Genomic DNA, 26,448 nt, shown 5'->3' on the forward strand with positions numbered 1-26,448 from the left:
TTGTAAAATAGACTTTAATTAGGCCAACTTTTTTTGGCTTCACCTTTCAGCAGGACATGGAAAAGATGTTCAAATCGTACAATAATTGGTTTTAGGTCATCTTAAATTTTAAAACTAAAGTCAATTTACATATGGGAGAATAGCTATTGGGTAAAGCTAGTAAATTAAAAATAAAAAGAAATGTAACACAATTGTGAAGTAAGTGACACATTTATTTTTTATTATTATTTTATATTTATTTTTTATCCCCCCCCCCCTCTTTTTTTTTAAAAATCCAATAAAAGTAATATTTAAAAAAAAACGAAATATTAAATTTTTTTTTTTTACTGTTCAGAGAATTAGGAAATTTCGAGATGAAAATGGTAGAGTTTTTAACACATAGAAAATAGCAATCTTTGCACACAGCAACACATAATACAAAATGATCTGTTTTTTTGTGTGCTGCCAAACATTTGGACCACTAAAAATGTATAAGAAGTTATATGCATCATTAATGTAAAATAAAAACAGCCTAATTAATTTTTGTTTCTGCTAACACAAAATCAATTTTTATTTTTTATAGGAGCTTTGAAATAGGTGAACCAAAAATTCAGTGATGTGTTGGTTCATAAACCTGTTCCTTTTTTTGGAGTGGGTTTGAATTCCACTGTTATCTAAGATTCTTAATAGACAGAATGATAGGTGAAGTAAAATAAAAGTGTGGGAAAAAAATAGTTACAACAAAAATCTAAAAAAAAAAAAATCGAAACCATTATAGGGGGAAAGGAGATGCAATAATTATATAAACATTTTTTTAATCATCTGATCATTAATTTGAAGAAAAAAAGCCAAAGCCATGTAGAGATTAAATAAACCAATTGTTTAAAAGGCATATTGAGAATGAGTAGCCTAAAAGCCATTAAGGTACTGGATCTCTTTAAAAAAAAAGTCTTAAAATAGGTAAATCAATGTAGGTATATAATATGGTTATAAATCTAAAGGAGGCAACTCAACAAAGGCAAGGATGATTGATGTTAATTGACGGGTGAACCCCACAAACATTGGTAAGTCTTGGTCTTCAAATATTGCCTACAAGTTTCACTGTCGCTGCCTCTGTATACACTTTTCTATGAGGTTCACAATCTGTGTCCCTCTCTACCTTCAGGTTGTCTTAAGAACACAAACCTAACAGGACTTCCATTTGCAAAAGTGCCCCTTCCAGTGTTTCTCAGACCAAGTTCTAGCCCAAGATGTTAGATGGCAATCAAGTTTCTCCTCTTCTCAACTAAAAATTCTGTCCGTATTGAATGATAAAATAATATGCTGCAGCACACTTTAATTGCCTGTGCAAGACAATTACAAGAATATAATTTATGTCTAGAAATTTAAAAGCAAACATTTTAAAATCATTTTTTTTAATTTTGTGTGCACATCTCATTCCCAAATGATCACAAAACAAACCGGGACATGGTAACACAATTTACTATTGACTGGAGTGGCGGAGTGATTTCACTTTCATATGAAAATATGTCCCATACAAATACAATTGGTTACATCATAAAACAAGTTCAACAAATTTACATAGAAATTTGAGACAGCACAGGTAGTTCTCTCCCTTTCCTAAGAGAAATGAAATGGACACCATATAGATTGTTTTTTTGAGTTTTTTTACAACACAGAGCAATACATTACTCTAAGTATAAAATGTATAAAGAAAAAAAGACCAAAATCGAAGTGCTTGATGGAGGCATGTTTCCAATCAATGTCCAAAATTAAACTTGTCATGCCATTCAGAGAGGTCAAAGGTGAAATAACTTATTGTTATTTCTCCATAAGATTGGACTCAAAGTCATACATTATACATCTGTGGGCCATGAAAACTGGCTCATGTTATGGTGATAAGATATAATGTGCTGTTGTTCATAGTTCTTAATATGCATGTAAACCAGAGACAAAGAATCTGTTCCCCATTTTTGTCATGACTCTGAATTCAGCTTACAGATATCTTCATACTGAACTCCTGACACAACTCGGCCTGCCACTAAGCCCTGAAAAGTGAATTGAAAGATACTTTTAAGATTTAAACAAAACAAGAGCTAGAAGAGGCATAATTTTGATTTCCTATTGGTGTACAAACAAAAACAAAAAAATTATAACATATTTTATTTGATAAAATATTTGTTTCTTTAATGTAATTTTAAAAATCCATTTCTGGATCGAGATTCATTGGTTATTATTATGTATGATAGCCTGTGTTTGGATGGTAATCTCTGATTATGCTTAGCTGTGAATACATTGGCCAATATTACCTTTGATAGTGTTGGATGGGAAGACATGTAAAGTTAAATAAACAAATTGTAGAACTAAGAAAGAAATAAAGAGCATTTGAAAAAAATCAGATTTTTAATAATTATAACAAACTAATATATTTATTCAATATAATTTATTGCTTGATTTTATAATAGTTTAGTCTTAGTCACTTCCATTCATAGGTCTAGTGCTGACAGGTCTAGTATCAATACAAAAAAACCTTTGGAGCAGTGGCGTAGTTAGGGTGGGGGGAAGAGGGGGTGGAAAATTTAAAAATCCCCCCGGGCCCCCACTTGAGTGTTTTTTTACATTAAATAGTACACTAAATGCAAGGCCCCCAAAGAGGTCAAGCCCACCAAATGATAGGAAATTCCAAGCTACACCTCTGCTTTGGAGTAGACAAAACTGTATTATTTATTAAAGAGAACCAAATGGACATAAGACTCACGTGTTTAATAGTTATTGTACAAGAAAAGTTTTTTTCATCTATAGCTTCTAGTGTGGCTTCCTCTCCTCTGTAAGCTCCATTGACCACCATCACAGTTTTACCTGCGAAAATTAAACAGGGAAGTGAACGTGCAATGTCATAAAAAGACAAGAACTATATCTGAGTGTATTGAAAATAGATAGGAAATAGTCTGTTTTAGGATTCCAGTAGTTGAGAATCACTGATACTATGACAGCCCTTTTATTGTAATTTTACATTATAAGAACAAAAAAGGGTAGAAGTAGAATAATTCACTAGCTACAAAGTCTTTTTTTTTTATTCTATGATGCTAACATTATAGGTTGTCTACCTTTAAAACTTTGGAACACTTGCTATTAATAGCTAGGAGTAAGCTTACTGAAGATTAAAGCATAAAAGTTGCCTTTGAGATCTAAATTACATTAAAAATTTTCAAAAATAAAATAATGATAAATGTCTTGCATTCGTTTAGCTCTTACAAATTAAACGTTGATCACAAATCAATATTTCCTAAACATAGTTTAAGCCTAATTCGTCTTTTTACATTTTAAGTATTAGTAGAGAATGCACCTTGTTTTCTTCAATCAACTCAAGACATGGATAAAACCTACCTATAGCTGGTATAACAGTCTCCACATGGCTCTGATCCACCTTCAGTTTATCACCACTATCTAGCATTTTAATGATACCAGTATACAAGTCTCTCACTTCCTGTTGACATAATAAAAAGTTGCCCTTTAAAACTGAGATCTTATAGTTTTGAGGACAATGTAAACATTAAACCTTAAAGAGTTATATTTACATTAACTTGTAATAATAGTTTTTCTCCCAGGGAGAGTTTTTCACTCTGCTTTACATGTTCTATGGAACTAAAAGTCTTGAGCTAGAACAAATAAGCTTACAAACAAGAGGACTTTGTTTACCTTCACTACGGCCTTTTTCTTGTAATATTTTTCTCCCAGTTTTTTGTGTACCACTTTCACCACAATGTTGGGACACAGCCAATAATCTTTGCGATTGATTTTCTCTTTTTTCTTCTCCTCCACCTACTCAAATAGAAGTTATTTTAACATTGTCATTATTTTCGTTTCATAATTTCAGTGACTTGAAGCACACATCAGCTTTTTTTTTTTATATATATTTATCCAACTTTAAATTTTGCTACTTTTGAGTAAAAAAAAAATTAACATTTTAGTGGATATAAAAGATACTTGCACAAACCTCACCCTAATAGCCAATTTTAAGCAGAGAATTGATGTAGGTTAAATTAACATTACAAACTTTAGCATAACGTCAATTTAGAATACATAATCATTGGTGGCAAAACTATCACACAATTACAAATGAGCAATAAATGGAAAAATGTGTATTTTTTAAATATTTTTTATTGAAGGTAAATCAGGTTCAACTAAAAGTGGAAAGTAACTTCATTTAATTTAATAATTTTAATGTAACATAGGACCTTTTTTTTTTCAGCATAATAAGTTAGCAAGAAACAGCATCCAGGTCACTAAAGAAAAAAAGTTAAAAGTTTAAAAGCAACACTGACCTCCATAATTTCCTCTAATGCAGTTTTTGTTTTTCTTTTCTCTGTTTTATGGGAGCTGGAGGTGACACTCTTCGACTTTTCTGACACTTTGTCCACTAACATCAATGGATTGTTTAATGTGCTTGGTCTGGAAAACAAAATTAAATTGGATGTATATAATAATATAAGCATAACATTTGTTGATAAATTTATAAAAAAGGACAGCTTTACGAATTGTGGGGCCTAATTTAATGGATGCTTGCAAGGCCTCTTCTAATTCTGTTTACAATAACAACTATTACTATTAATTTGATCACTATATCAACATTTATTATACAACATACATAGGAAGCAAATCAAACACGACAGGCACCAGTGGATTAATAATAGTTACATAAATTATATGATACACTAAATATGTTGACCCTTTAAGTCCTAAATCTTTAAAAGCCTATGACAAGAGCCATGACATAGTGATATGCTTAATGTAAATTGCGGGGCCTCGGCAAGGCCTAGAGCCCAAATAGGAGCAATATGTCAAATCAGATAAAGGCTGGCCCTGCTAGAACAAAGCTGTAGCTTACTCTATTTTTTTAATCCCAGGATCTGCTTTCTTTGTTGTGTTCAGGGTCAAAACAATTTTTTCACTTTCATCCTCTCTCTTGAGCTCCGTGCACTGGTGCTCTTCTTTCTCTGTACCGCTTTCTTTCGCCCTTTCAATCTGTCGCTCAATAAACTTGGCAATCTTTTCATCGTCATCTGCATCCATTTTCTCTTTAGCTTTGACAGCCTCCTGCCTGCGAATAGTTTCAGGGTCTCTGTCGATGTATGTGATAAACCAGCCTTTCTCAGTGTAGTCCACAACACATTTTCCTGTTTTTAAAAATTGCATAGCCTTAATAGAGAGGGTTTTTTTATTATACTATAAAACTATTTATCTCACAAGGAACACAATGCACTAATGGGTTTGAGTCAGATTTAGCCAATTTGATTAAACTATGAAAAGAGATTCACATATCGTCAACAGTACAAAAGAAATGTAAAACACATGGTGGACTCACCTTCTTTCCCTAGATATTTGACAAAGTCAGTCAGAGTCTCCCACTGGGTCGAATTCATGTGAACATGTTCTCTGAATGAGATATATTCTTGATAAACCAGATTAGCATGGACACGTTTTGTTCCAAATCTACGTCTTAACAGCTCTAAATATTCTGTTTCAAAATCTCTGAAGAAAAAAATATTTTTTAGTATCATAGATATTAATGCTACAAAATATTTTTGGAAATTTAGCTACCAAAATATATGATAAACATTCGTTTACACACATAAAAAATTATTTGAACACGTACCCAAAAAAAAATATTTTTTTTTAAAGATATTTTGCAAGAAAAAATCAAAATGTATACACAGTAAACTAAAAAAAACAACTCACTTTGAAAAGCTATCTATGTGTTTATCTGGATTTTCTGCAAATAACAAAAGTTGCCTTTGATGTGATTCAGATGTCAAATGACATTTAAAACCATTCTAAAAAAAAAAAAACACAAGATGATATTAGACAAAAAAGAATAAACATTTTTAACAAATTTTTAAAAGAAGTCATAATTTGGTTGTTTGTCATATTGTTGACCTAAACTAGACACCTGATGACATATATTATATTATTAACTCTCTCACACACACACACCTTTGACAGGATTATGGGATGAACTAGCTTCACATTACTTTATCAATTTATGCTTAATAGCTAAAAGAAAGGGTATTGACCTATAAAAGATTTTTAGGATGAAATAAAACCAACAGCACCTTTCAGACCTTGTGATTTATAAGGGAGATGATGTAAAGGTCATCTGTTTCTATGGCTGATGGCTAAAAAGGGTGTCATGTGGCCAGCACAATGGCCTAACCAATGAGCTGGTTGGACTCAGGGGCGTCCTAAAAATCATGGAATTCAAAATCCTGGTCTTCACAGAGATGTGATTGAATTATTTGATAAAACAGCTAAGCGACATTGTAAACTAAGCTACAACTCTCACCTCATCTCTACATTGCTTTTGGCACATTTGACAATACCACCGTAGTTTCTGAAGCCCCTTTGCCTTGATTCTATTGGCTATGGCCTTTGGAGTCAAAAAACCTGGTTTTTCTTTGCCCATGTTGGACTAGGAGATATATTTCAATTTCTGAAATTTGAGAAAACATAATGACTAGGTGAATTTGTGAATAAAAAATTAATCATTAATGGCATTTCTTTACAATTAAGATACAAATAAATAAATGTGAATAGTAAATTAATTGATGATAATGAGGCGCTATTATCTTAGTCCACATTATAAAACGACTTTATTTAATTATTAATTAATTAATTTAAATTTAAGTACTGATGATTTAATTAAATTAAGACATTTAACTATCTAGATCTATCTGAACTCTTTAACTCTAAGACAATCTTAGTATTTTAGTCAATCTATGTAGAATAGAGATCTATGTCTATTAATTTAATATATTACTATAAGTAGTAAAAGTCTGTATATGTCATGTATGAATGATGTATGTGTTACAGTACTAAAGTCTAAAGTAGATTGATCATCTATAGATTAGTGATTAGTTTAGTGATTAGATTTTAGATCTAGACCTAGACTCTAGATTTAACAATATTAATTATATTTATTAAATAATATCAAAAAATTCAACATCATGATCATCATGAATAATGAATGATCATGTATTCTTCACTAGTACTAGTAATAGTAGTTCTAGTACTAGTGCTAAATAAGTAGTGGTTTCTGTACTTCTAAGTTCTATGGTTGTGAAAGTTGGACACTGAATGCTGAGGCTGAAAGAAGAATCCAAGCTTTTGGGAGTAAAGGCCAAGGCTAACAAGAAAAATGCTGGGTATCAGATACTGAGATAGTCTTGAAGTCTTGAATTTGAAAAAGTAAACTTTTAATTTTACAACACAACAAGTCAACACATTAGTTAGGTCATTAGTACATTACACTTTAAGTGACTTTTTTAAAAACTTTACTTTACTGTCTACTGTCTTTACCATACTCTCGGTCTCTCGCGACTATAACACAGTTATTTGAGTTATGATATCAATATTATTCAATAATCAAGTACTTTTAGTTTACTTAAGTTTTAACTTAACTCTGGCTGGCAAAACTTTAAAAATTTAAAAAGGAAGAGCTCAAAGAATATTTTTTTACCTTTACTTATACCAAATTACTAGACTAGATAGATTTAGATTATATAGTAAACAGACTACCATTAAATCTAGATCTAGATCTAAACTATTTTCTAGACTAGGTCTACAAACATAATGTTTTATTTCTGTCCTGTTTTTTGTTTGAAAGCTAACAAGGTTTACTATACTTTGTCAACATCCGGTAGATCTAATACAAGTGTAAATAAAATTACCTCCCATTGATTCCTAACCCATATATATGTGAAAACACAAGCTCAAAATCGGCCCCAAAAGTGGTCCACCCAGGCAGGTAAAAAGGCAGAGTTCAATATTTTCAGAAAGAACATCAGAATGAAATTCTATCAAGGACAAATAACAGAGAAGAATGGAGAAGGAAGGTTGACAAATCTTGTGTAGTGCCCCAGAGTGAATGTTGTGTATGACCTTAAATTTTAACTTAGATGTGAACCTAACCTAACTGATAATTATTGTTTGAAATGTCCAAGTATATGTATTACTAATAGATTTTTTTCTCTTTTAAAAAAAGTAAACATTTTTTGTGTGTGTAAATGTAGTAGTTAGTATGACAGAACTTACTTAACTTAACAATATAAATGTAAAAAAAAATCTTTGACAAAAAAAAAAAAAGAAAAACCATTTGCATAAATTTGTTAAAAATATGGTAAATTGTTCTCGACCCTACTAAAGAGCCTCCCATGTCTGTTACTATTAATAGTGAATAGTTGTAAAAGTGATGTATTTTTATGAAAAAACTTCTTGCATAAGTGATTTTAAAAAATTAGATTTTTCGCATTCAGAAAAGAAAAAAATAGCCATTGCATCAGAACTATGAATGGTCTAAAATATTATGATGTCAGATTTTCTCTATTTTTCTAGTTTATGAGATCTAAATGGCACGGACGGACGGACAGACATTCCACACAAAACTAATAGCCAATAGCGTTACTAAACCTTTCGGGGGCCGCTAAAAACAATATGAGGAAGTAAAAAAAAAATGTAATAGGCTACGCCGCTACATGCTGGATGTTTGCAAAGTCATGTTGAAATTACATTATTACTTATAAAACTTTATAATGGGTCTAGTTAAATTAAAATAAACAATGTTGATAATAAAAACAGATTCAAACAATCAATGAGTTATTTGCATTTTAAATCGTAATCAATTTTAATAAAATAATTTAGGGCTAATTCGTTTTTTTTTTCTAAATCTTATTCTAGTAATGCAAGTTAAATACTATGGACATTTTACATTGTATTTTAATGCTTCAGATTTAACAATCTCATCATTATAGATTTATTTAATTTGCATTTTCAATTTCATCTTTTGTGTAGGCCTATGTATGAGTGCATCCATTGTCTTCCGAGACTGAAGAAGCCATATAATATATATATAGTAGAATATAATGAGTATGTATCCTATGTATGTATGTGGATGTAATATAACGGTACCTAAATACAGTGAACATTGATAATGACCACTGGGCCCTAGGCCCTAGAATGCACTATGTGGAGAGAGACGGGGGACCAAGAAAGCTTTAAACAGTGAAATAAACATGGGCCTCAGCTTTACGAAAAATGCCCGGCACCTCTACCAGCAAAGCGAAAGCCACCTTAACCTGCGATATATATATGGTAGGGAGTGTCTCTTCAAAATAGGGCTCCACAGTCTCATGAAAAGATGCTCTATGAGATGAACCCTAATCGTCCTACGAGACCAACAACACACATAGGGGAAAGTGGGGTAATAGTGTTACGAATCTCACTATCCAGGCTCTCTGCAAACTGCATCATACACCACCAACTTAAAGAACTTGACAACTCAGGGTTCCAAAGTAACGTAACACTTTAATAGTTGAATAAATAACAGCCAATACTGTACAATTGGCAAAACGTGCACTGTACAAATATCTCTCCGATAATACCGTACCGCCTTATCAACTCTTGCACTGGCCTCTCCGTCTTCGTTCCGGGCTTGCACTGGGTTCAACAGTTCAGGACTGACTTCACACACTAGGCTCGTTGTGTCGGACTCGATCGCAGACTAAGATCAAGACGCCAGTCGTCTCAACTGTACTTGACAGTACTCCGCACTGAACCGTCGTAATGCTCCGTACAGAACCACACCGTTGAACTGTGCTGTAGTGAACCTTCTGTCGTAAACCCCTTTTCTGAACCGTCTTGACTGCGACACCTCCGCTCTTATATAGGGTCCCTTCTGGCCTTCTCGAACCGGACAGAACGCCGCTAGACGTTTCTAGGTGGTCAGATGACTACAACTCTCGTGAAGCTCCTTAGCTCTGTTCACGACGTCGATCCTTCCCGAACCATCATGTTGACACTCGTCTCGGCCGACCGTCGTAACTCGTCACGGTTGACCGCTCGTCTAGCGCTGGCCTGGGGCGATTTGCGTCGGCTGACTAAACTCACACCACTACCCCCATCTGTACCACCACCAGGTTTATAACAATAGCTTAAATTTTTGCCAAAACCTAACTTCGTGCTGCCAGCCTTGCCACAGCGGTTAATGGCTTCGAAAAGACAGGCATCTGGCCTGTCAATAGAGACATTTTACAAGACTGGGAATTTAAGGCAGCGGAGACGACAGATATACAGGTAGCATCAAATGAAATTCAGGAGCAACAAATGAACTCTGCGATGGATTTAACATCGACATCCAACTATTCAAATTTGGAACTTGGTAACCAGGAACCTCTTAACAAATCCTGGGGACCAGCTGACATTAGTCCTTTTCCGGTGGAACATTGTGAACGAAGCAAAGGGAAAGGCGGCGCAAAGGATGTACCACTGTTTTGACGAGCTCACCATACACACAGACACTATGCGAGCCGTCCACTTCAAAATGTGTCCCACATCAGCACAATGCAAATAAATCAAAAGGCAAATCATCCAACCTAGATGATGATGACACTCCTTGTATATATTGCAATGGCTTTCACTTTAGATTTAGACTTAACTTAGGCATTGTAAACCTTAAACTAGATTTAGACTAGACTCCTTTAAAAACTAAAATCAAGAACAGTCATCATGAAATTGCTCTGGCTATTTATCCTAATAATCACTAAATGCACACTAGCTGAACACAGAACTAGATCTACCTTTGTCAACACTAAACTTAAAAAGGAAACAACAGTCATAATCAATCATCACACTTTAGAACAATGCAACTTCAAAAATAACCTAACATACACATCTATAACATTAAAGAAGATTACCCATCACAAATGGAAGTTCTCAATCAGACACAGCAGAAATAAATACCTATCACTGTTAATATTAATAGCAGGAGATGTAGAGTCAAATCCAGGGCCTAGATCTAAAGATAGATGCAACATCTGCAAAAAAATATGCACCCTGAAACAGAAAGCCATTCAATGTGACACCTGCGATGAATGGTACCATGCATCATGTCCCCATATGAATACACCTGTGTATTATGCCTTAGGCAACAAAGACGCATCATGGCACTGTGTACCGTGTGGGTTACCTCAGTTTACATCAGGACTGTTTGATTCCTTTGATGCGGACACTTCTAACCCATACAACATCCTAAACACCATCCCGAACCAAACTCACCAACCACTAGCCAGATCCACTCCTGTTAAACCTAAATCTACTAAAATTAATACAACAGCCTCACTAAACAAACCTACTAAAGAAGTAATACCAAAATACCTTAAAACCTTAGTTATAAATTTTCAAAGCATTAGGAACAAAACAGCAGACTTAGAAATTTTATTAGAATGTGAGAAACCAGACATAATTGCAGGAACAGAAACTTGGCTGCATCCTGAAATTTATAATGCAGAAATTTTCAATAGTAATTATGAAATTTTTAGAAAAGATAGGGCTGATAATCATGGAGGAGTTCTTTTAGCAATAAAAAACACTCTTATAGCAGAAGAAATTACCTTACCTAACTCAAAAAATGTAGAATCAACATTTTGTAAAATTAATACCACCTCAACATCCCTAATAATAGGCAGCATTTACAGACCACCAAATTCTAGTTTAGAATACATGCAGGAACTATGTAATCAGATTACTACACTTAAAGAGACAAATAAAAATGCAGTTTTTTGGATTATGGGTGATTTCAACCTACCTGATATAAATTGGAAAACACTAACCATAGAAAATTTAAAGAAACTAATGCAGAAAGAGTTTACAAAAAGTATATAAAAATTAAACACTTAACCCAAAAAGTAAGCAGACAGCTGCAGAGTGAATACATAAACAATGTAATATCTAAAGATAACAACAAAAACCTATGGTCTTACATTAAGTCTAAGAAAATGGAAACAACAGGCGTAGCGCCATTAAAAGATGAACATAACATAATACATAATGATAATGAAACTAAAGCAAACATTCTAAACAAATACTTTGCATCAGCATTCTCAGCCCCAGGAGACAAAGACATATTACTGAATTTGAACCAAGTAGACAACATAGAAGATATAGTAGTACAAGAAAATGGAATTCAAAAACTATTAGCCAACACCAAACCAAATAAAGCTTCTGGACCTGATGGTATTCCAGCTAGATTACTCAAAGAACCAAGTAATGAGCTAGCCCCAGTGTTCAAAATACTCTTTCAGGCTTCACTTAACCAGGGCAGAGTACCAAAGGACTGGAAAGAAGCTAATGTCACCCCCCTATTTAAAAAAGGAGAAAAATCTGACCCAGGAAACTACAGACCAGTATCACTTACCAGCATCACATGTAAAATCCTAGAACACATAATATGTAGCAACATCATAAACCACTTAGACAAACATAATGTCCTCACACCATACCAACATGGCTTTAGGAAATATAGATCATGTGAAACACAACTAATAGGACTAATTGATGATTTTTCAAAAGGTTTAGATAATAGTGAACAAATAGATGCTATCTTACTAGATTTTTCTAAGGCTTTTGACAAAGTTCACCACCATAGTTTGCTTAAAAAATTAAAATATTTCGGCATTAATGGTCCACTGCATCAGTGGATTAAAGACTTTCTGATAGGGAGAGAACAAACTGTAATAATAAATGGCTCTAAATCAACACCGATAACAGTAAACTCAGGTGTACCTCAAGGTACAGTCTTGGGTCCACTACTATTTTTAATTTACATAAATGATTTACCAAATTGCATTAGTTCAGGAACAAAAGTCAGATTATTTGCAGACGATTGCATAATATATAGAACAATAAAAACAACACAAGACACAGATATTTTACAAAGAGAATTAGATGAATTACAGAAATGGGAATCAAATTGGAGCATGTCTTTCCACCCAGAAAAATGTCAGTTGTTAAGAGTAACAAAAAAACTAAAACAAATTAATTCCACTTATCTTATTCATGGCAAACCAGTATCACAGACTAAAAACGCAAAATACCTAGGTGTTATAATAAATGAAAAACTATCATGGAATCCACATATTGATGAAACTACAAAAAAATCAAACAAAGCATTAGGATTTATTAAAAGAAATTTCTATAAATCAAATAAGAACATAAAACTAAAATGTTACTTAACCTTGGTTAGGCCAATAATAGAATATGCATCCTCCGTTTGGGACCCCTCAACTCAAGAAAACATTAAGAAACTGGAACAGACACAAAATAGAGCAGTGAGATTCATAACAAACAAATATTCACATTTGACTAGAGTAACACCTTTAGTAAAATCACTAAATTTAGAAAGCCTTCAGGACAGAAGGCTCAAAAGTAAAGTAGCAATCATACATAAAACACTGAACCATAATCTTCAAATACAAAAACAAAATTTAATAAAATACTCTGAAAGACACAAAGATAAAGGCACATTCCTCGTCCCATATGCTAGGACAAATTTGTACAAATACTCCTTCTTCCCTAGTGCTATTAGAGCATGGAATGGGTTGCCTGAGCTAGCCAGGAAAACCAGTGACTTGGCAGAATTTAAGTCATTGGTTAATATGCATGACTAAATGCATGACGCGTAGGACGTAATCATCTTCTTTTTTGAAGTAACGTCTGTATTATATAAGATAATGGCCTGTTCTCAGAAGATACACATGGAGAACAATGGATTCAGTGTGTAGCTTGTAGTAAATGGGCCCACACTAAATGTGCTGGGGCAGAGTCCAGTATTTTTTAGTGTGATTTGTGTGTTGAGAGTGATTAAATATATATTTTTTTAATTAAAATTATTTCCATTCTATAAAAATGTTTTATTTTATATTGTCCTTTAAAAAAATCATTTTTGTTGTTTCTTTCTTATAGTTTTAATGGCAGAGCTCAAGTATCCCATATTACCTGGGTAATATGGGATACCAACTTAAAAATTTAAAATTAAAATATCTTCATAAGTTTCTAATTAAAAGGCCTGATGTTTGTTGGAAATATTCTTTGATGTGTAGTTGATCATTTTTTATATTGGTAGCTAGTTGGAATCTACAACTTTTTTTTTTTAAATTTACAAGTTAAGTATCTCATATTACCCCACTTTCCCCTATATAAACAAAACGCTTATACCCCCCCCCCACACACACACACATACATAATTTAGGCTCATGAATTTTGGTATCACGTATCTCTCCCAACACACACACAAACACAAAAGGATGACTGCCTGGTCGTGCGGTTTGCGCGCTAGACTGTCGATCGGACTTAGCGATGGTCCCGAGTTCAAACCCTGCCCGCTCCTATCCCCGTCATCCTGCGGGAGGTTTGGACTAGGAAGTAAATTATCTTCAATTTTGAAGGAACATCCGAAACATGGAACACATTTGACAAACAAAATAGTCCTACAAACTATCTCTGACTATTCTTCCCCGAAACCTGAACCTGCGCATGGAAACGCTCTCCCACATAGACTAATGCCCTTTTACCTCAACTCGCAGCAACAAAATATTATTCATAAATTTCATATTATTATTATGTATTATTTATATTATTTGTGTAACTTCGTACACGCAGCTATTACATTCTGGGGTGTTCTTATAAAGTGTCTACAGAGTGGCGATTTATGCACACTTGCAGTGCTTAAAAAAAACGGGGAAAAGAAGTATATTTTATTCTATTGAAGATTTTTATCTAAATTGTAGACCTGCATATAAACTGTGGCATGGGCGTAGCCAGGATTTTTTTTCGGGGGGGGGGGTTGGGGTTGGGGGATGAATTCCCCCCCCCCCCGACACCCCCCCCCCCCGGGCGAAAAAAAAATTATATGTATTTATGTGTGTGTGTGTGTGTGTGTACATAATCTTTATTACATTCTGACCCTTCATTCTTTCGGAAGACGTCTATTGTGCCCTAGAATAGGTTCTTCCATGAGCTAGCAAAGGGGTCTGGGGGAGCACTATTTCTGATATTGAAAACCAACAAAATGCATATTCTGAGGTATCTACAGTGCATTTTCCTGCTATTAAAAAGTTCTATTTAAAAAACCTAATGTGCTTTTCTTACTGACTTAGACCCTCCCTCGTCGTTCGGTGCATTTGCCATTACTAGCAAGGGGGTCTGGGGGAGCGCCAGTAGCTCCCCAGCGCGGGGCGAAGCCCCGCCGCCAAGCACTATTTCTGGTATTGAAAGCCAACAAAATGCATATTCTGAGGAATCTACAGTCCATTTTAATGCTATTAAAAAGTTTTATTTCAAAAACCTAATGTGCTATTCTTACTGACTTAGACCATCCCACGCCGTTCGGAGCATTTGACGTCAAGCAGTTTCCATAAAAATCTGTCACTGGTAATGTCTGAAGCCTCTTCCCACCTACCATGAGGACCTCCATGAATGAGTGGCGTCAAGTTGTACTAGGATATCATTGCAACTCTTCTTATGCGTAATTCATTTTGTCGGAGAACATGTCCCGCAAACCTCATGCGACGTTCTCTCACAATCTTACTAAGGGGTCGACTCCCTTTCGGCATTGGATTTCCTTGATTTAGATCCGATCTCTATAACTGACTCCTGAAATCTGTCTTAGCCATCTTTGTTGAGCTATATTTAGTGTTTTTCGATTTCGGTAGATGACTATTCACTGCAGTTTATTAATGGAGCCCTGCCACTGGTAAAAATGTGTAACCTCTCTTGAATACGCTCTTGGAATTAAGTGACTGAAGTTTGCTTTAGATTTTATATCGAAAAGAGAAGTTTTATCGTCAAAATCTTCTGTTGGGGGTTTTCCACCTCAAAATGCTCTGTAGGGGGATCTTAGACTCAAAACCATCTGGAGGGGTTTTAAACTTTAAAAAAAAAAGCCATCTGTAGAAGAAACTCAAAACCCCCGATTGGCTTGGCTACGCTCAAATAATTTTAGTGTGTAATTTGCTTTTTTTATATTGAAGATGTATTTTTAGCACCAAACCCCTCTGAATGGGGGTTTAAACTCAAAACCCCTTTCGGCAACGCTCATAGCATTTTGAGTGCGTAATTTGCTTTTTTTTCTTAAACTAAAGATGGCGGGGGGTTTAAACTCAAAACCCCTTTGACTACGCTCATAGATTTTAGAGTAGGCCTAAGTAATTTTCTTTTATTTATATTGAAGAGGTACTTTTTAGCTTCAAACTCCACTGGAGGGGAGTTTAAACTCAAAACCCCATATACTACACTCATAACATTTTTAGTGTATAATTTGCTTTTTTTTTTTTATTATTAAAAAAAAAGAGGTATTTTTTACCTTCAAACCCCACTGAAGTGGGGTTTAAACTCAAAACTGAGTCAAAACCCATTTAGCTACGCTCATAACATTTTGAGTGCGTAATTAGCTTTTTTAGCGGCCCCCGTAAGGGGAAAAAGCCGCTATTAGGTTTGTGCAAAATGTCCGTCTGTCCGTCTGTCACACTCAGATCTCGAAAACTAGAAGAGATATGAAAAATATTATTTCATCATTAAATCCGGCTTGAAAAGTTTAGGTGCAACGGCTACTTTTGGTTTTCTAAAAGCAAACCGTTTAATTTATAAAATTAATTATGCAAGCGATTTTTTCATAAAAATACACCAATTCTAAAACAATTACGTAAATGTAAGGGAGGCAATGTTACAATATGCTAACAAAGATGGACAATTTTTTTTTATTTTCAGTATCACTAAGTCAAATATATTTTTAAAATGTACAGGAAATGTTTACAACAAATACAAATAATAGTTAAAGACGTTTTTTCTGGTCAATTAGCTGCTAAAATTAAAAGAAAACATTTCTGTTTGTTTATAAAGGCTAATAATGCACTTTGTATGTAAATATCACGCACATTTTTTTAAATGGACTTTTTATGCAGCGATTTTCGTGCAGTAGCGTAACGTCGCAACATGATCAGGTGCTAAACCAATTCCTTAAACTTTTTTTAAAAATCAGATTTTATTTATTTTTTGTTTAGTGCCCCCATCCGAATAAAAGAAGCTTATTTTTGTGCGTTTTGTCTGTTGGTCGGTCTGTCCGTCACGATTAGATTTAAAAAACTAGAACTCTAAAAGCTATTGAAAATCTGATTTACCCTTTAATGTTCCTCCCATAACATCTCAATAGTTTTAAGTATCTAAAATTGATTGTTCCGGATTTTTTTGTACAAAACTAATCAACGCCAACAAATGTTTGTTTGCTCTTCTAACTTATATTACATTCAATTTCCATGCTTAAACGTTGCAAAAACACATTATCAATAATATGTTGTTCCGTTTTTTATGTAAATAGCATATTAATGCTAAATCATAATCTCTATACTGACTTATATTTCATTAAGTGTAAAAATGTTCCGAATATTGTTTTATAAAACATGAATTATGCCTAATGATTGTTTGAAATCGCATAAGGCTTTTAAAAAAAGTAATTTACTAGAATTGATTACTGAAAATTACTTTTTAGACATTTAATTTTCTTGTAAAACATAACATAGAAGTTTTGTAATCGATAAAGAAAGTTCCGGATTTTGTTTCTTACAAATCGTCGCCAGAAATTTCTGAATTTATTTAAAAATCTACTAACGCCAAATAATTGTTTGAACTCCCTCTTCTAATTACTAAACAAATAATCTTCTCATTTACGAAATAATGTTTTTACGGATTTTTATGAAAAATATTTTAACTCACTACTCTCTTACAGTACATTTAACTTTCTACCTAAAACATTAAAAAATCTAATTATCGTTAATATTATGTTCCGATTTTTAAGGAAAACAGAATCCAAACACCAAAGTAAGGTATGAAAATCTCTCCACGTGGCTGTAGTACATCTAATTTTTATACGAGACCATCCAAAAAATTTAATTAACGGTATTACATTTATCTGAAATTCTCTTTTTCTTTTACTATTTATACAAACATCCGGAACAATCTATTATATAAACTTTTCAATTGTGTTCATACCTAAAAATTATTGCGATGTTTTGAAACGTAAAATAAAGGTTAATCAATTTTTAATAACTTTTAGTTGTTTTTTTTATATCAAGATAACGGACAGACCGACTGACAGACAAAACGCAAAAACAATGTGGCTTTGATCCTTTTTAAATAATATCTATTAGAACTCAGTGCACCAATGTCTATGAACCCTCGTTAAATATCGTTTGCATTTTTTTTTTGTTTTGTTTTATAGAAGAGGGGGAGTTAACTGCAAAAACCCCAGGTAGGGGGTTTAAAACTCAAAACCCTTAGTAGGGGGTTTTAAACTCGAACCGCTCTGGTAGTCGGTTTTAAACTCGAACCGCTCTGGTAGGGGTTTTTAAACTCGAACCCCCCTGGTAGGGGGTTTTAAACTCAAAACCCCTTTGGTTGTGCTAGGGCAAGTGATGGTTTAGTATTAAAATCTCACCTAAAATAAACAAAATCAAAGCAAAAAATCAGTCACTAAATTCCGACTCCATTTCGGGAGGGGGGGGTTTGAACCCCAAGAACCCCCCCCCCCGGCTACGCCCATGGACTGTGGTCATTTGGAGAAATATTTAAAAAAATACAATGATAGGGTAATAGAAGGCTTGCGTTTTTTTTATATTCTTTTTTTATTTTATTTTCGAGAATTTCCACATTTAGTTTGCGAATATATATCAAAGTGTTTCTTAGATAGCACTTTATTAGGGGTATGATGAACTTGTGTACAATATTTCATGCATATCCGTTCAAACGGCTGAAGACATTCGTGACAGATTAATCATTGAATGAGTGGCCTTCTGCCCTGGACAGACATGGACGACGGAAAGGGAACCTCAACCGCTGGATGGGACAAAATAGTAAGATCACAGCTAGGACTGTGTAGCCACATGAAATACTGTACTCCTTCTAAATCTTCGGACTCAAACACAAGCATTATTATTATGCTAGAAACGAACGAGTATTTATTCTCTGGCGCTGCCAGGATCGAGTTTCGTCAATGAGGATATGCTTCTCGTAATTTTTAGTCCTAATGACTCTGTCCTGTATTGCTGTAACAAAGCCTTCTGTCTTAGGGTAGAGATGACCTGGATATTAATCTAAAACTAGTCTATAGATCTGTATAAAATTACAATGTATTTAATGGCTGCTTATTGTCGTGTGGTAGGCCTATGCACTCTGTTCTGTCGTCTGTAATTTAGATGGTCCCAGGTTCGAACCCTAGCTGCTCGATGCGGGTGGTTTGCGTTAGAATGTAATAACCTAATCTTCAATTCTGAAGGAACATCCGAAACATTTAAAACAAGCAAACTAACAAGTCAGCGTAACCACCAAGGCTTAATTAATGTGTCATCAATTAGTTTTAATTTGATGCTAACCGGCATTTTCTGATTCATAATTCGACTAGCGCCGTTATCTTTCATTGACCCTACTTTGACTCCGATCATGATTCAAGAACAATTGCATAATTTGCACGACATAGATCGAGATCTAGTCACAGTTCAATGAATAATCTTGTATAATACTATTAATACAGACGTTACTTAAAAAAAGAAGATGATTACGTCCTACGCGTCTTGCATCTAGTAATAACTAAAAATATAGATCTACATTTTAAGATAGAGATCAAATGCAGCGTTTGGTCAATCGTCAATCTTCTTTTTATTATAAATTCTAACCTTTGAGTTTTGAATCAATATCTAAAAATAATAAGAAAAATTCCCAATAATCATTTTTAAAAAACAACACTTTCTTAACGAAACAATTTATTAGATGTGCCGTATGATGCAGTGCTTGCGAAAAATGTGAACCGTAAATTGTCTAGATAGACTAGATCTATCTAGGTATATAGACTAGATATATATATATTAGAGTATTAAAGTAATATAATCTAGTGTATTATATCCAGAATTAAGAAATTAAAATATTAGACTCTAAGATCTACGGCTCGCCAGCTGTTAGGGAAATAAAAGGATGGCTGAGCGGCGTAGCGTCGAAGCGTAGACTCGGTTCAACGTTGGCGTACCGCTAACACAAGCTCCGCCCAGCCACTTTGTGTAGTTTCGTTCGCTCTGATGTTATTGAGAAAGAGTGTTCTCGTATGGCTAGCATGTTGGAAAAGGTCCTTGTCGGAAAATATAAATATGAGTGTTCCTTCAATAAGTAAGATTAAACTAAAGATTACTAAACTTATTATTATGATAGATCTAGTTACTACTATACGTCTATAGTTCTATTCTATATTGACTATATAAGTATATAATTAATAATAATTATATAGATTCAATAGATAGACCCCTAGACCTAGATTTCTAAGTCTATACTTATACTTAACTTATAGTACACTACACTACACAGTGACAGTACAGTTAATACAGTATTTACTGTATTAGTATAAATAATCACTATAATGTATTATTGTATACTAAATCTGTTCATCAGATCAGTATAGTATACTACACTTTTTTATACAGTTAATGAGTTATAATAATACAGTTATATACAGTACACTGAGTACATTACTAGATATTTAGTATATTATATAGTAACTAGAAAGTAAGTACTAATAAATAGATATAGAGATCTAGAGTTTCTAGACGACTAGACTTGACTAGCAGAGGCACTAGCTACTAGCGGCTGTCTAAGCTAGATATCTAGATTCTAGATCTATATTCTAGATCTATTCTATAAAAAAATATATGATTATAATAATAATAATAATAATAATCTTTATTATCCGTAAGGAAATTTGTCTTACAAACAAAAAACATTATAACTATAAGAAACCAAAGTGTACATTCACACCAGACTCACTCATAATTTACATGTGACAAAGTTTATACCAGATTGTTCTTATTTAATGATTTGATTATAAATAAATATCATAATATGATACTTTGATAGATGTCAAATTGTCATATCTACTACAGATCTAATAAATCTAGTTTCTAAATCTACTATTAATGATAGATATACTTAGACTTAACTATTTTATTTATTGATTATTGTATTAGTATTAGATCAAGATCTAGATTCTATATCTATTTGATATATCTGCTTCTGCTAATTGATAGACTAGATCTATTTATAATAAACTCAGACTAAATTAAAGTAACATACATCTATCATCTATGGCTATATCAGTATATGGATTTAAAAACAAAATGGAATATAAATTATAATAAACCTTTTTGTATTTTTAATAACACAAAATATGTTTATCATACAAAAGTCATCTAGATCTAGCTCTATATATTTAGCCAACAGGCAAATGGTCTTTTAAATTTATATTATGTGATTTTGCATACACCATGAAATAGTAATGACAGATATTGTCATAATGTAAGATATATCCAACAATAAATGACATTCACATGTACATAAATTTTGGTTAAAATATAAACTTTTCAAATTTGTGGTAGATCTATGATAATCAAAAAAAAAAAAATTAAAATTATTCTCATTGAGTTTTTTAAAGATGTACAGTCTAAGCTTATAAAATTGTACATTTGAACAGCCTTTTTGACAACATTGCTGTCTAGTGTTCCTGGTTTCTCTCTGTAGCATTATCATTCGGGCATTGTTCTTCTCTTCTATAGTTTGTCTGCATTCATCATCATACCACCCTATTTTCTCGTTCTTTTGTTTAAATCCAACTACCTCTTCTGCTGTTCTTTTGATAGCATGCTTTATTATTTCCCAATGCTCATTTATGTTATTTTCGCAGTCCTTTTCTAATGTTGTCAGTTGTGTTTGGAGTGCCATTCTATAAGTTTCTGCAACAAGTGGATCCTTTGTGAGTTTTTGACTATCATATTGCTGTGCTCTCTTTCTTTGGTAATTGTGTATGGTACTTATTCTTTGTCTAAATTTAGCTTTTACTAGTAGGTGGTCTGAGTCAGCATTAGCTCCTCTGAAACTTCTTACATCTAGACAGCAATACAATGAAGCAAGAAGAAGGGCCACAAAAGTTGTAAGAAAGAAAAAACGGGAATGGGAAAAGTCCAAGATCACTAAAATTGAGGAACTAGCAAAGGAGGGAGACATGAGAGGAATGTATATGAAAATTAAAGATGAAAAGAACGGATTTCAAGCTAGATCACACATGTGTGAGAACAAAGATGGTCAGCTTATTACAGAAAACAGCAGGGTCATTGAGAGATGGGCTGAATACTTTGAGGAGATCCTAAATACCACTGAAGATGGAGACAATGGAGAATATGAACTGCCGCATGGGGGACCAGATCCCTTAGTGAACCCTCCAACACTCATTGAAACATCAGAAATAATTAGGACCATGAAGAATCACAAAGCACCAGGAGAGGACCAAATCACAGCAGAACTAATTAAATATGGAGGGAAAGACTTACATTCCCAAATACACAGACTAATATCAAGAATTTGGGAAGAAGAAGTAATACCAACAGAATGGGAAACTGCTCTTATAACCCCAATACACAAAAAAGGATCCAAGTTAAAGTGCTGTAATTACAGAGGAATCTCTCTACTAAATGTGACTTATAAGATACTGTCTAGGCTTATAACTAAGAGACTTGGAAAATATTCAGAAGAAATCTTAGGTGACTACCAATGTGGTTTCAGACCCAACAAATCCACAACCGACCACATCTTCACACTAAGATGTATACTAGAAAAATGCCATGAATACAACATACCAATCCACCAACTCTTTATAGACTATAAAATGGCTTATGACAGTATCAGAAGGAAATACCTATATGACACACTACAGGATTTTGGAATACCCAATAAGCTGACAAGACTTATACATATGACATTAAACAACTCAAAAAGCAAAGTCATAATACAAGGAGAACACTCACGGGAATTTAGGATTAAACGAGGATTAAGACAAGGAGACGCACTTTCCTGCATGCTTTTCAACTTAACACTGGAGAGAGTTATAAGAAATATACACATAAACACAAGGGGAACTATTACTAACTACTTCAGGAGAGAAAACATGGGTCCACAACCAACAGGGACGATATACAGCCAACCTCTACAATACCTTGCTTATGCCGATGACATTGCCTTATTGGGTAAAGAAACCTCTGACATCGCTAGAGCCTTCATACAACTAGAAGAAGCATCTCGACCAGCAGGACTTGAGGTCAATGACAGTAAAACCAAGTACATCACAATGACAAGAGACAATCAAACAGAGGGACAAAATATCAAAATCAAAGACCACGAATTTGAAAACGTCCAAACTTTCAAATATCTAGGAAGTACCATTAATTTAAAAAATGACCTACTAACAGAAATAAAGGAAAGAATAGCAGCAGGCAACAGGGCATTTTATAGCACCCACCATCTACTTAAGAGCAAAATGATTTCAAGTAAAACCAAGAAAATAATATACAAAACTATAATAAGACCAGCAGCAATGTATGGAAGTGAGACCTGGACACTGACAAAGACATCTGAAAATTTACTTAACACTTGGGAAAGAAAAATCCTTAGGAAAATCTATGGTGCCATACAGGATGAAACAGGGTGGAGGACACGCACTAACCATGAGTTATATCAATTATATGAAGACCCACCAATAGTGAACGAAATAAAAAAGAACAGACTACGTTGGGCAGGTCACCTTGAAAGAATGTCAGACAACAGAGGGGCGAAAATCGTATACAGGCAAAAACCAAAAGGCAGGCGACTCAAAGGCAGACCCCGAATGCGATGGATAGATGACGTGGAAGCAGATCTGAAGCAGCTTGGGGTTAGGGCGTGGAGACGAAAGGCCCAGGAGAGATCTGAATGGAAGGATGTGTTAAAGCAGGCCAGAGCCCTCCATGGGCTGTAGCGCCACTGGGATGGATGGATTTCGACAACATTGGTTATTTAGTTAATCAATTAGAAAAATAATACATAAAACTTAGCTTAGCGATGAAATAATTCTACATATCCTCCTGTACTTTTTTTGAAAAAGCAAAAAAAAAGTATACAAATTATCGTTTACAAAGTTTGATTATCAAAAGTGCCAACAAGCTATTCCCAAGTTGTTATAGAATGATAGTTTTAGTCTTTCATTTTGAACATCAATCAATTGTATGTCTTTATTTGTAATGTATTATTTTGAAATAGTATTGTTTGAGAAAGTTTTTTTGTGTGTTAAATTTTCAGATGCATCTATTAGGTGAGACGGATATAATTTCTAATGACAACAAGACAAATATGTCAGGTGCTTCTGCAGACATTCGTCTTAGGAGGCAGGTGCCAGTGACAAACAAGCCCCCGCTGAAGTTGCGCCTCACCTCCAGGACATCTACACACCAGCAACAACATCCTACTCATTCCAGAGAACGTTCAAGTTCATGGCACCCAGATACGACCACCACACTGACCACCACACTGAGCGTTTACAAAAGCTCTGCTGCATCCTCCTCAAAAGCAGGTGCAAAGGTTGCTCTTGATATTGGCACCAAAACTCCTGCTCAATCTTCAGTTGGCAGGAGCAGGAGTGATTCAACGCCTGCAAATAAACTTGTCATACACCACCAGAGACAGAATCTCAAGAACAGGTTTCAGTTGCAGAAGACATTGGGAGAAGGAACATATGGAAAAGTAAAACTTGCATCTGATAAAAGTACAGGGGAATTGGTGAGTTCTAGAGCTAAAAATTATTGCATGAGTACTTATAATTTATTTGGCACAGTTATAACATATGAGTAAACCTAATTACATAGCCTGCCAACATGTATTTCTTAATGTTCCTTACAAGTCTAATTTTACAAGAAAAAAAAATGGAAATTTTTAAAATTATTATTGGCATTGCAATTAACAAATGAGTTTAAAAAGTTTTTATTTTTCATTTTTTTTTTGCATTGAAATCTATGACTCTTTAACTTAAAAAAAAACGCAACATAATAGATACCTATAGGCCTTCAGAAGTTAGCTTGAATAAATTCTTAAAAAAAAACTATTTATTCAGTGATGATTCATTGAATGAACTTTTGATCCCTCTAGTTCTTGGAGAATTATTAAACCACCTGTGGCTGTGGTGGGAATAACTGTTACATATTCTTACGGCACCTGAGTCTGAAATTACATTAGAGAAATCAATATCCAGTTTATAATGGACTGCAAACTTAAATATCTTTGTAGTCTTTGATCCATTCTAAACTTTTCTCTTTATTTGGTTTGAGGGGAGAGCATTGGCATTGAATCTTTAAAAATGCCATTTTATACCAGTTTTTATGATGTAATTTTTTTTAAAAAGGCATTGCATATATTTATTCTAAATGGTGTTCACTAAAGCCAATACAACTGAAATCAAAACAATGGCCACCCATTGTAAATGCGCGTGTCATCTTGGTTTGTGCAGATCTGCATGTCCATGCCTTTATTGCTTCTTACCCTACAACAGCGCAACTGTGGCAAAATAAGAAGTGCCTCTATTCTGTCCACACCGGTGTTCCGTAGAACATTTGTAGCTTTTACAAAGGTTTGAGTCACTTGGATAAGTTTTCTGGACTAGATTTAGATCTTAATAGAAAGTTTTATCTGTGAGTAGTGAAAATAGAGTGGGGCAAGTTTGGAAGTAGTCTATTTTAGGAATTCTCTGACTGAGAAGCATTGATACTACTTTTAGCCTTCTCTATCTCGAATTCGGGTGTATGGGTTCGAATCCTGGTCCATAGGTCTTTACGTAAAAAATTACATGATATCAGAAGAAAGAAAAAACACAAAAAAAAAAAACATTTTCAAAACTTTTTTATTAATCCATGTTGATCTAAAGACAATGACATCAGTGTTATAAATAGACAACGAACTATAAATAAGCAGTCGTGAGTGTGACACACGGTAACTGTTTTGTGTGAAATGTGATTTGAAGGGAAGGGGGGGGGGATTAATCGTCTGCTAGTTAGAAAAATGTCAACATTCCGCAAATACATGCCCCCAGGTTAACGTGGCGTCTAAGTCTTAGTCAGTTTCTCGAAACTACTGTTTCGAATATGCCCCCTCTCCCACCCACCTCATTAGTTGCCCACTAATGTTTACTCTATTAACAGAAGATAAATTGATGGTTATCTTTGACCCGACTCTCTGCTTATCGTCACCGAGAATTCCCGTTGATTTCGAGACACAAGCGAGATCGTGACATGTCTTTTCTATTCATCCACGTACGTGTGGAATTGTTGGCAACGGTGGTAGGTGGTTTGAAGTCAAAGGCAGGTATAATCCTAAACGATATGTTAGAAACGGATTCCACGTGACTCGCGAGACTAACCGAGACCAATCGTAAAGTATAAATTAAAATTATAACTTCCACCGATTCATCAATCTAACGTTTCTTATTCGACAATAAAAAAATCGCTTTCTTTATTTTCCTTCCTTTCCATTCTCAATGCTTTTCAGACATTTTCCAACACAATAATGATAAGATGAGATAATTTTTATTGGTTATATGTTTGCTATATGTGCGTTATACACAAAGTTTGAGTGTGTGCCATGTATGTGCTCTAAATTTTGTACTTTCGCCCCCATTGTGCTATACTTTTGGGTGCCTCCGGTGAAACACCAGTCATAAATTGGTTGGCATATCGTATTTCCATAAGTAAACAAGAC

General features: G+C 34.1%; 2 protein-coding genes across 4 annotated transcripts in view; one reads left to right on the top strand and one right to left on the bottom strand.

Moving 5' to 3' along the window:
* Positions 1–329: 329 nt before the first annotated feature.
* LOC106075019 (DNA/RNA-binding protein KIN17-like) lies at positions 330–7,666 on the bottom strand. 2 transcript variants are annotated; one of them, XM_056028158.1, is made up of 10 exons: positions 7,606–7,666; positions 6,323–6,469; positions 5,719–5,813; positions 5,345–5,511; positions 4,868–5,156; positions 4,305–4,431; positions 3,679–3,801; positions 3,367–3,466; positions 2,738–2,838; positions 330–2,027 (listed from the first exon to the last, which is right to left on the bottom strand). In XM_056028158.1, exons 2-10 carry the CDS (start codon positions 6,440–6,442, stop codon positions 1,956–1,958), a joined length of 1,194 nt encoding a protein of 397 aa, XP_055884133.1. In that variant the 5' UTR covers positions 6,443–6,469; positions 7,606–7,666; the 3' UTR covers positions 330–1,955. The 2 variants fall into 2 exon arrangements, with proteins under 2 accessions (XP_055884133.1, XP_055884132.1); XM_056028157.1 differs by having other exon boundaries at positions 7,496–7,627.
* A 12,105-nt stretch (positions 7,667–19,771) lies between these two features.
* LOC106075012 (NUAK family SNF1-like kinase 2) overlaps positions 19,772–26,448 on the top strand; it is a 69,658-nt gene continuing 62,981 nt past the window's right edge. The window contains exons 1-2 of one of the 2 annotated variants that reach the window (XM_056025950.1): positions 19,772–20,016; positions 24,004–24,480. In XM_056025950.1, coding sequence (XP_055881925.1) covers positions 24,004–24,480 — 477 coding nt within the window. In that variant the 5' untranslated portion in view covers positions 19,772–20,016. Of the gene's footprint in view, positions 20,017–21,368; positions 21,650–24,003; positions 24,481–26,448 lie in introns of those variants that run through there. The other variant, XM_056025951.1, reaches the window with a different exon arrangement.

This window comes from Biomphalaria glabrata, chromosome 4 (genome assembly GCF_947242115.1).
Source record: "Biomphalaria glabrata chromosome 4, xgBioGlab47.1, whole genome shotgun sequence".
NCBI classification, from domain to species: Eukaryota; Metazoa; Mollusca; class Gastropoda; family Planorbidae; genus Biomphalaria; species Biomphalaria glabrata.

What these genes read in the sequence shown, in the direction of transcription:
- LOC106075019 (XM_056028158.1), bottom strand. Translation starts at nt 6,442, where the DNA reads ATGGGCAAAGAAAAACCAGGTTTTTTGACTCCAAAGGCCATAGCCAAT. An exon ending in CATTAGAGGAAATTATGGAG is followed by an intron (nt 3,802 to 4,304) that starts GTCAGTGTTGCT and finishes CTATTTGAGTAG; the next exon opens with GTGGAGGAGAAGAAAAAAGA. An exon ending in AGAAAAAGGCCGTAGTGAAG is followed by an intron (nt 3,467 to 3,678) that starts GTAAACAAAGTC and finishes TTATGTCAACAG; the next exon opens with GAAGTGAGAGACTTGTATAC.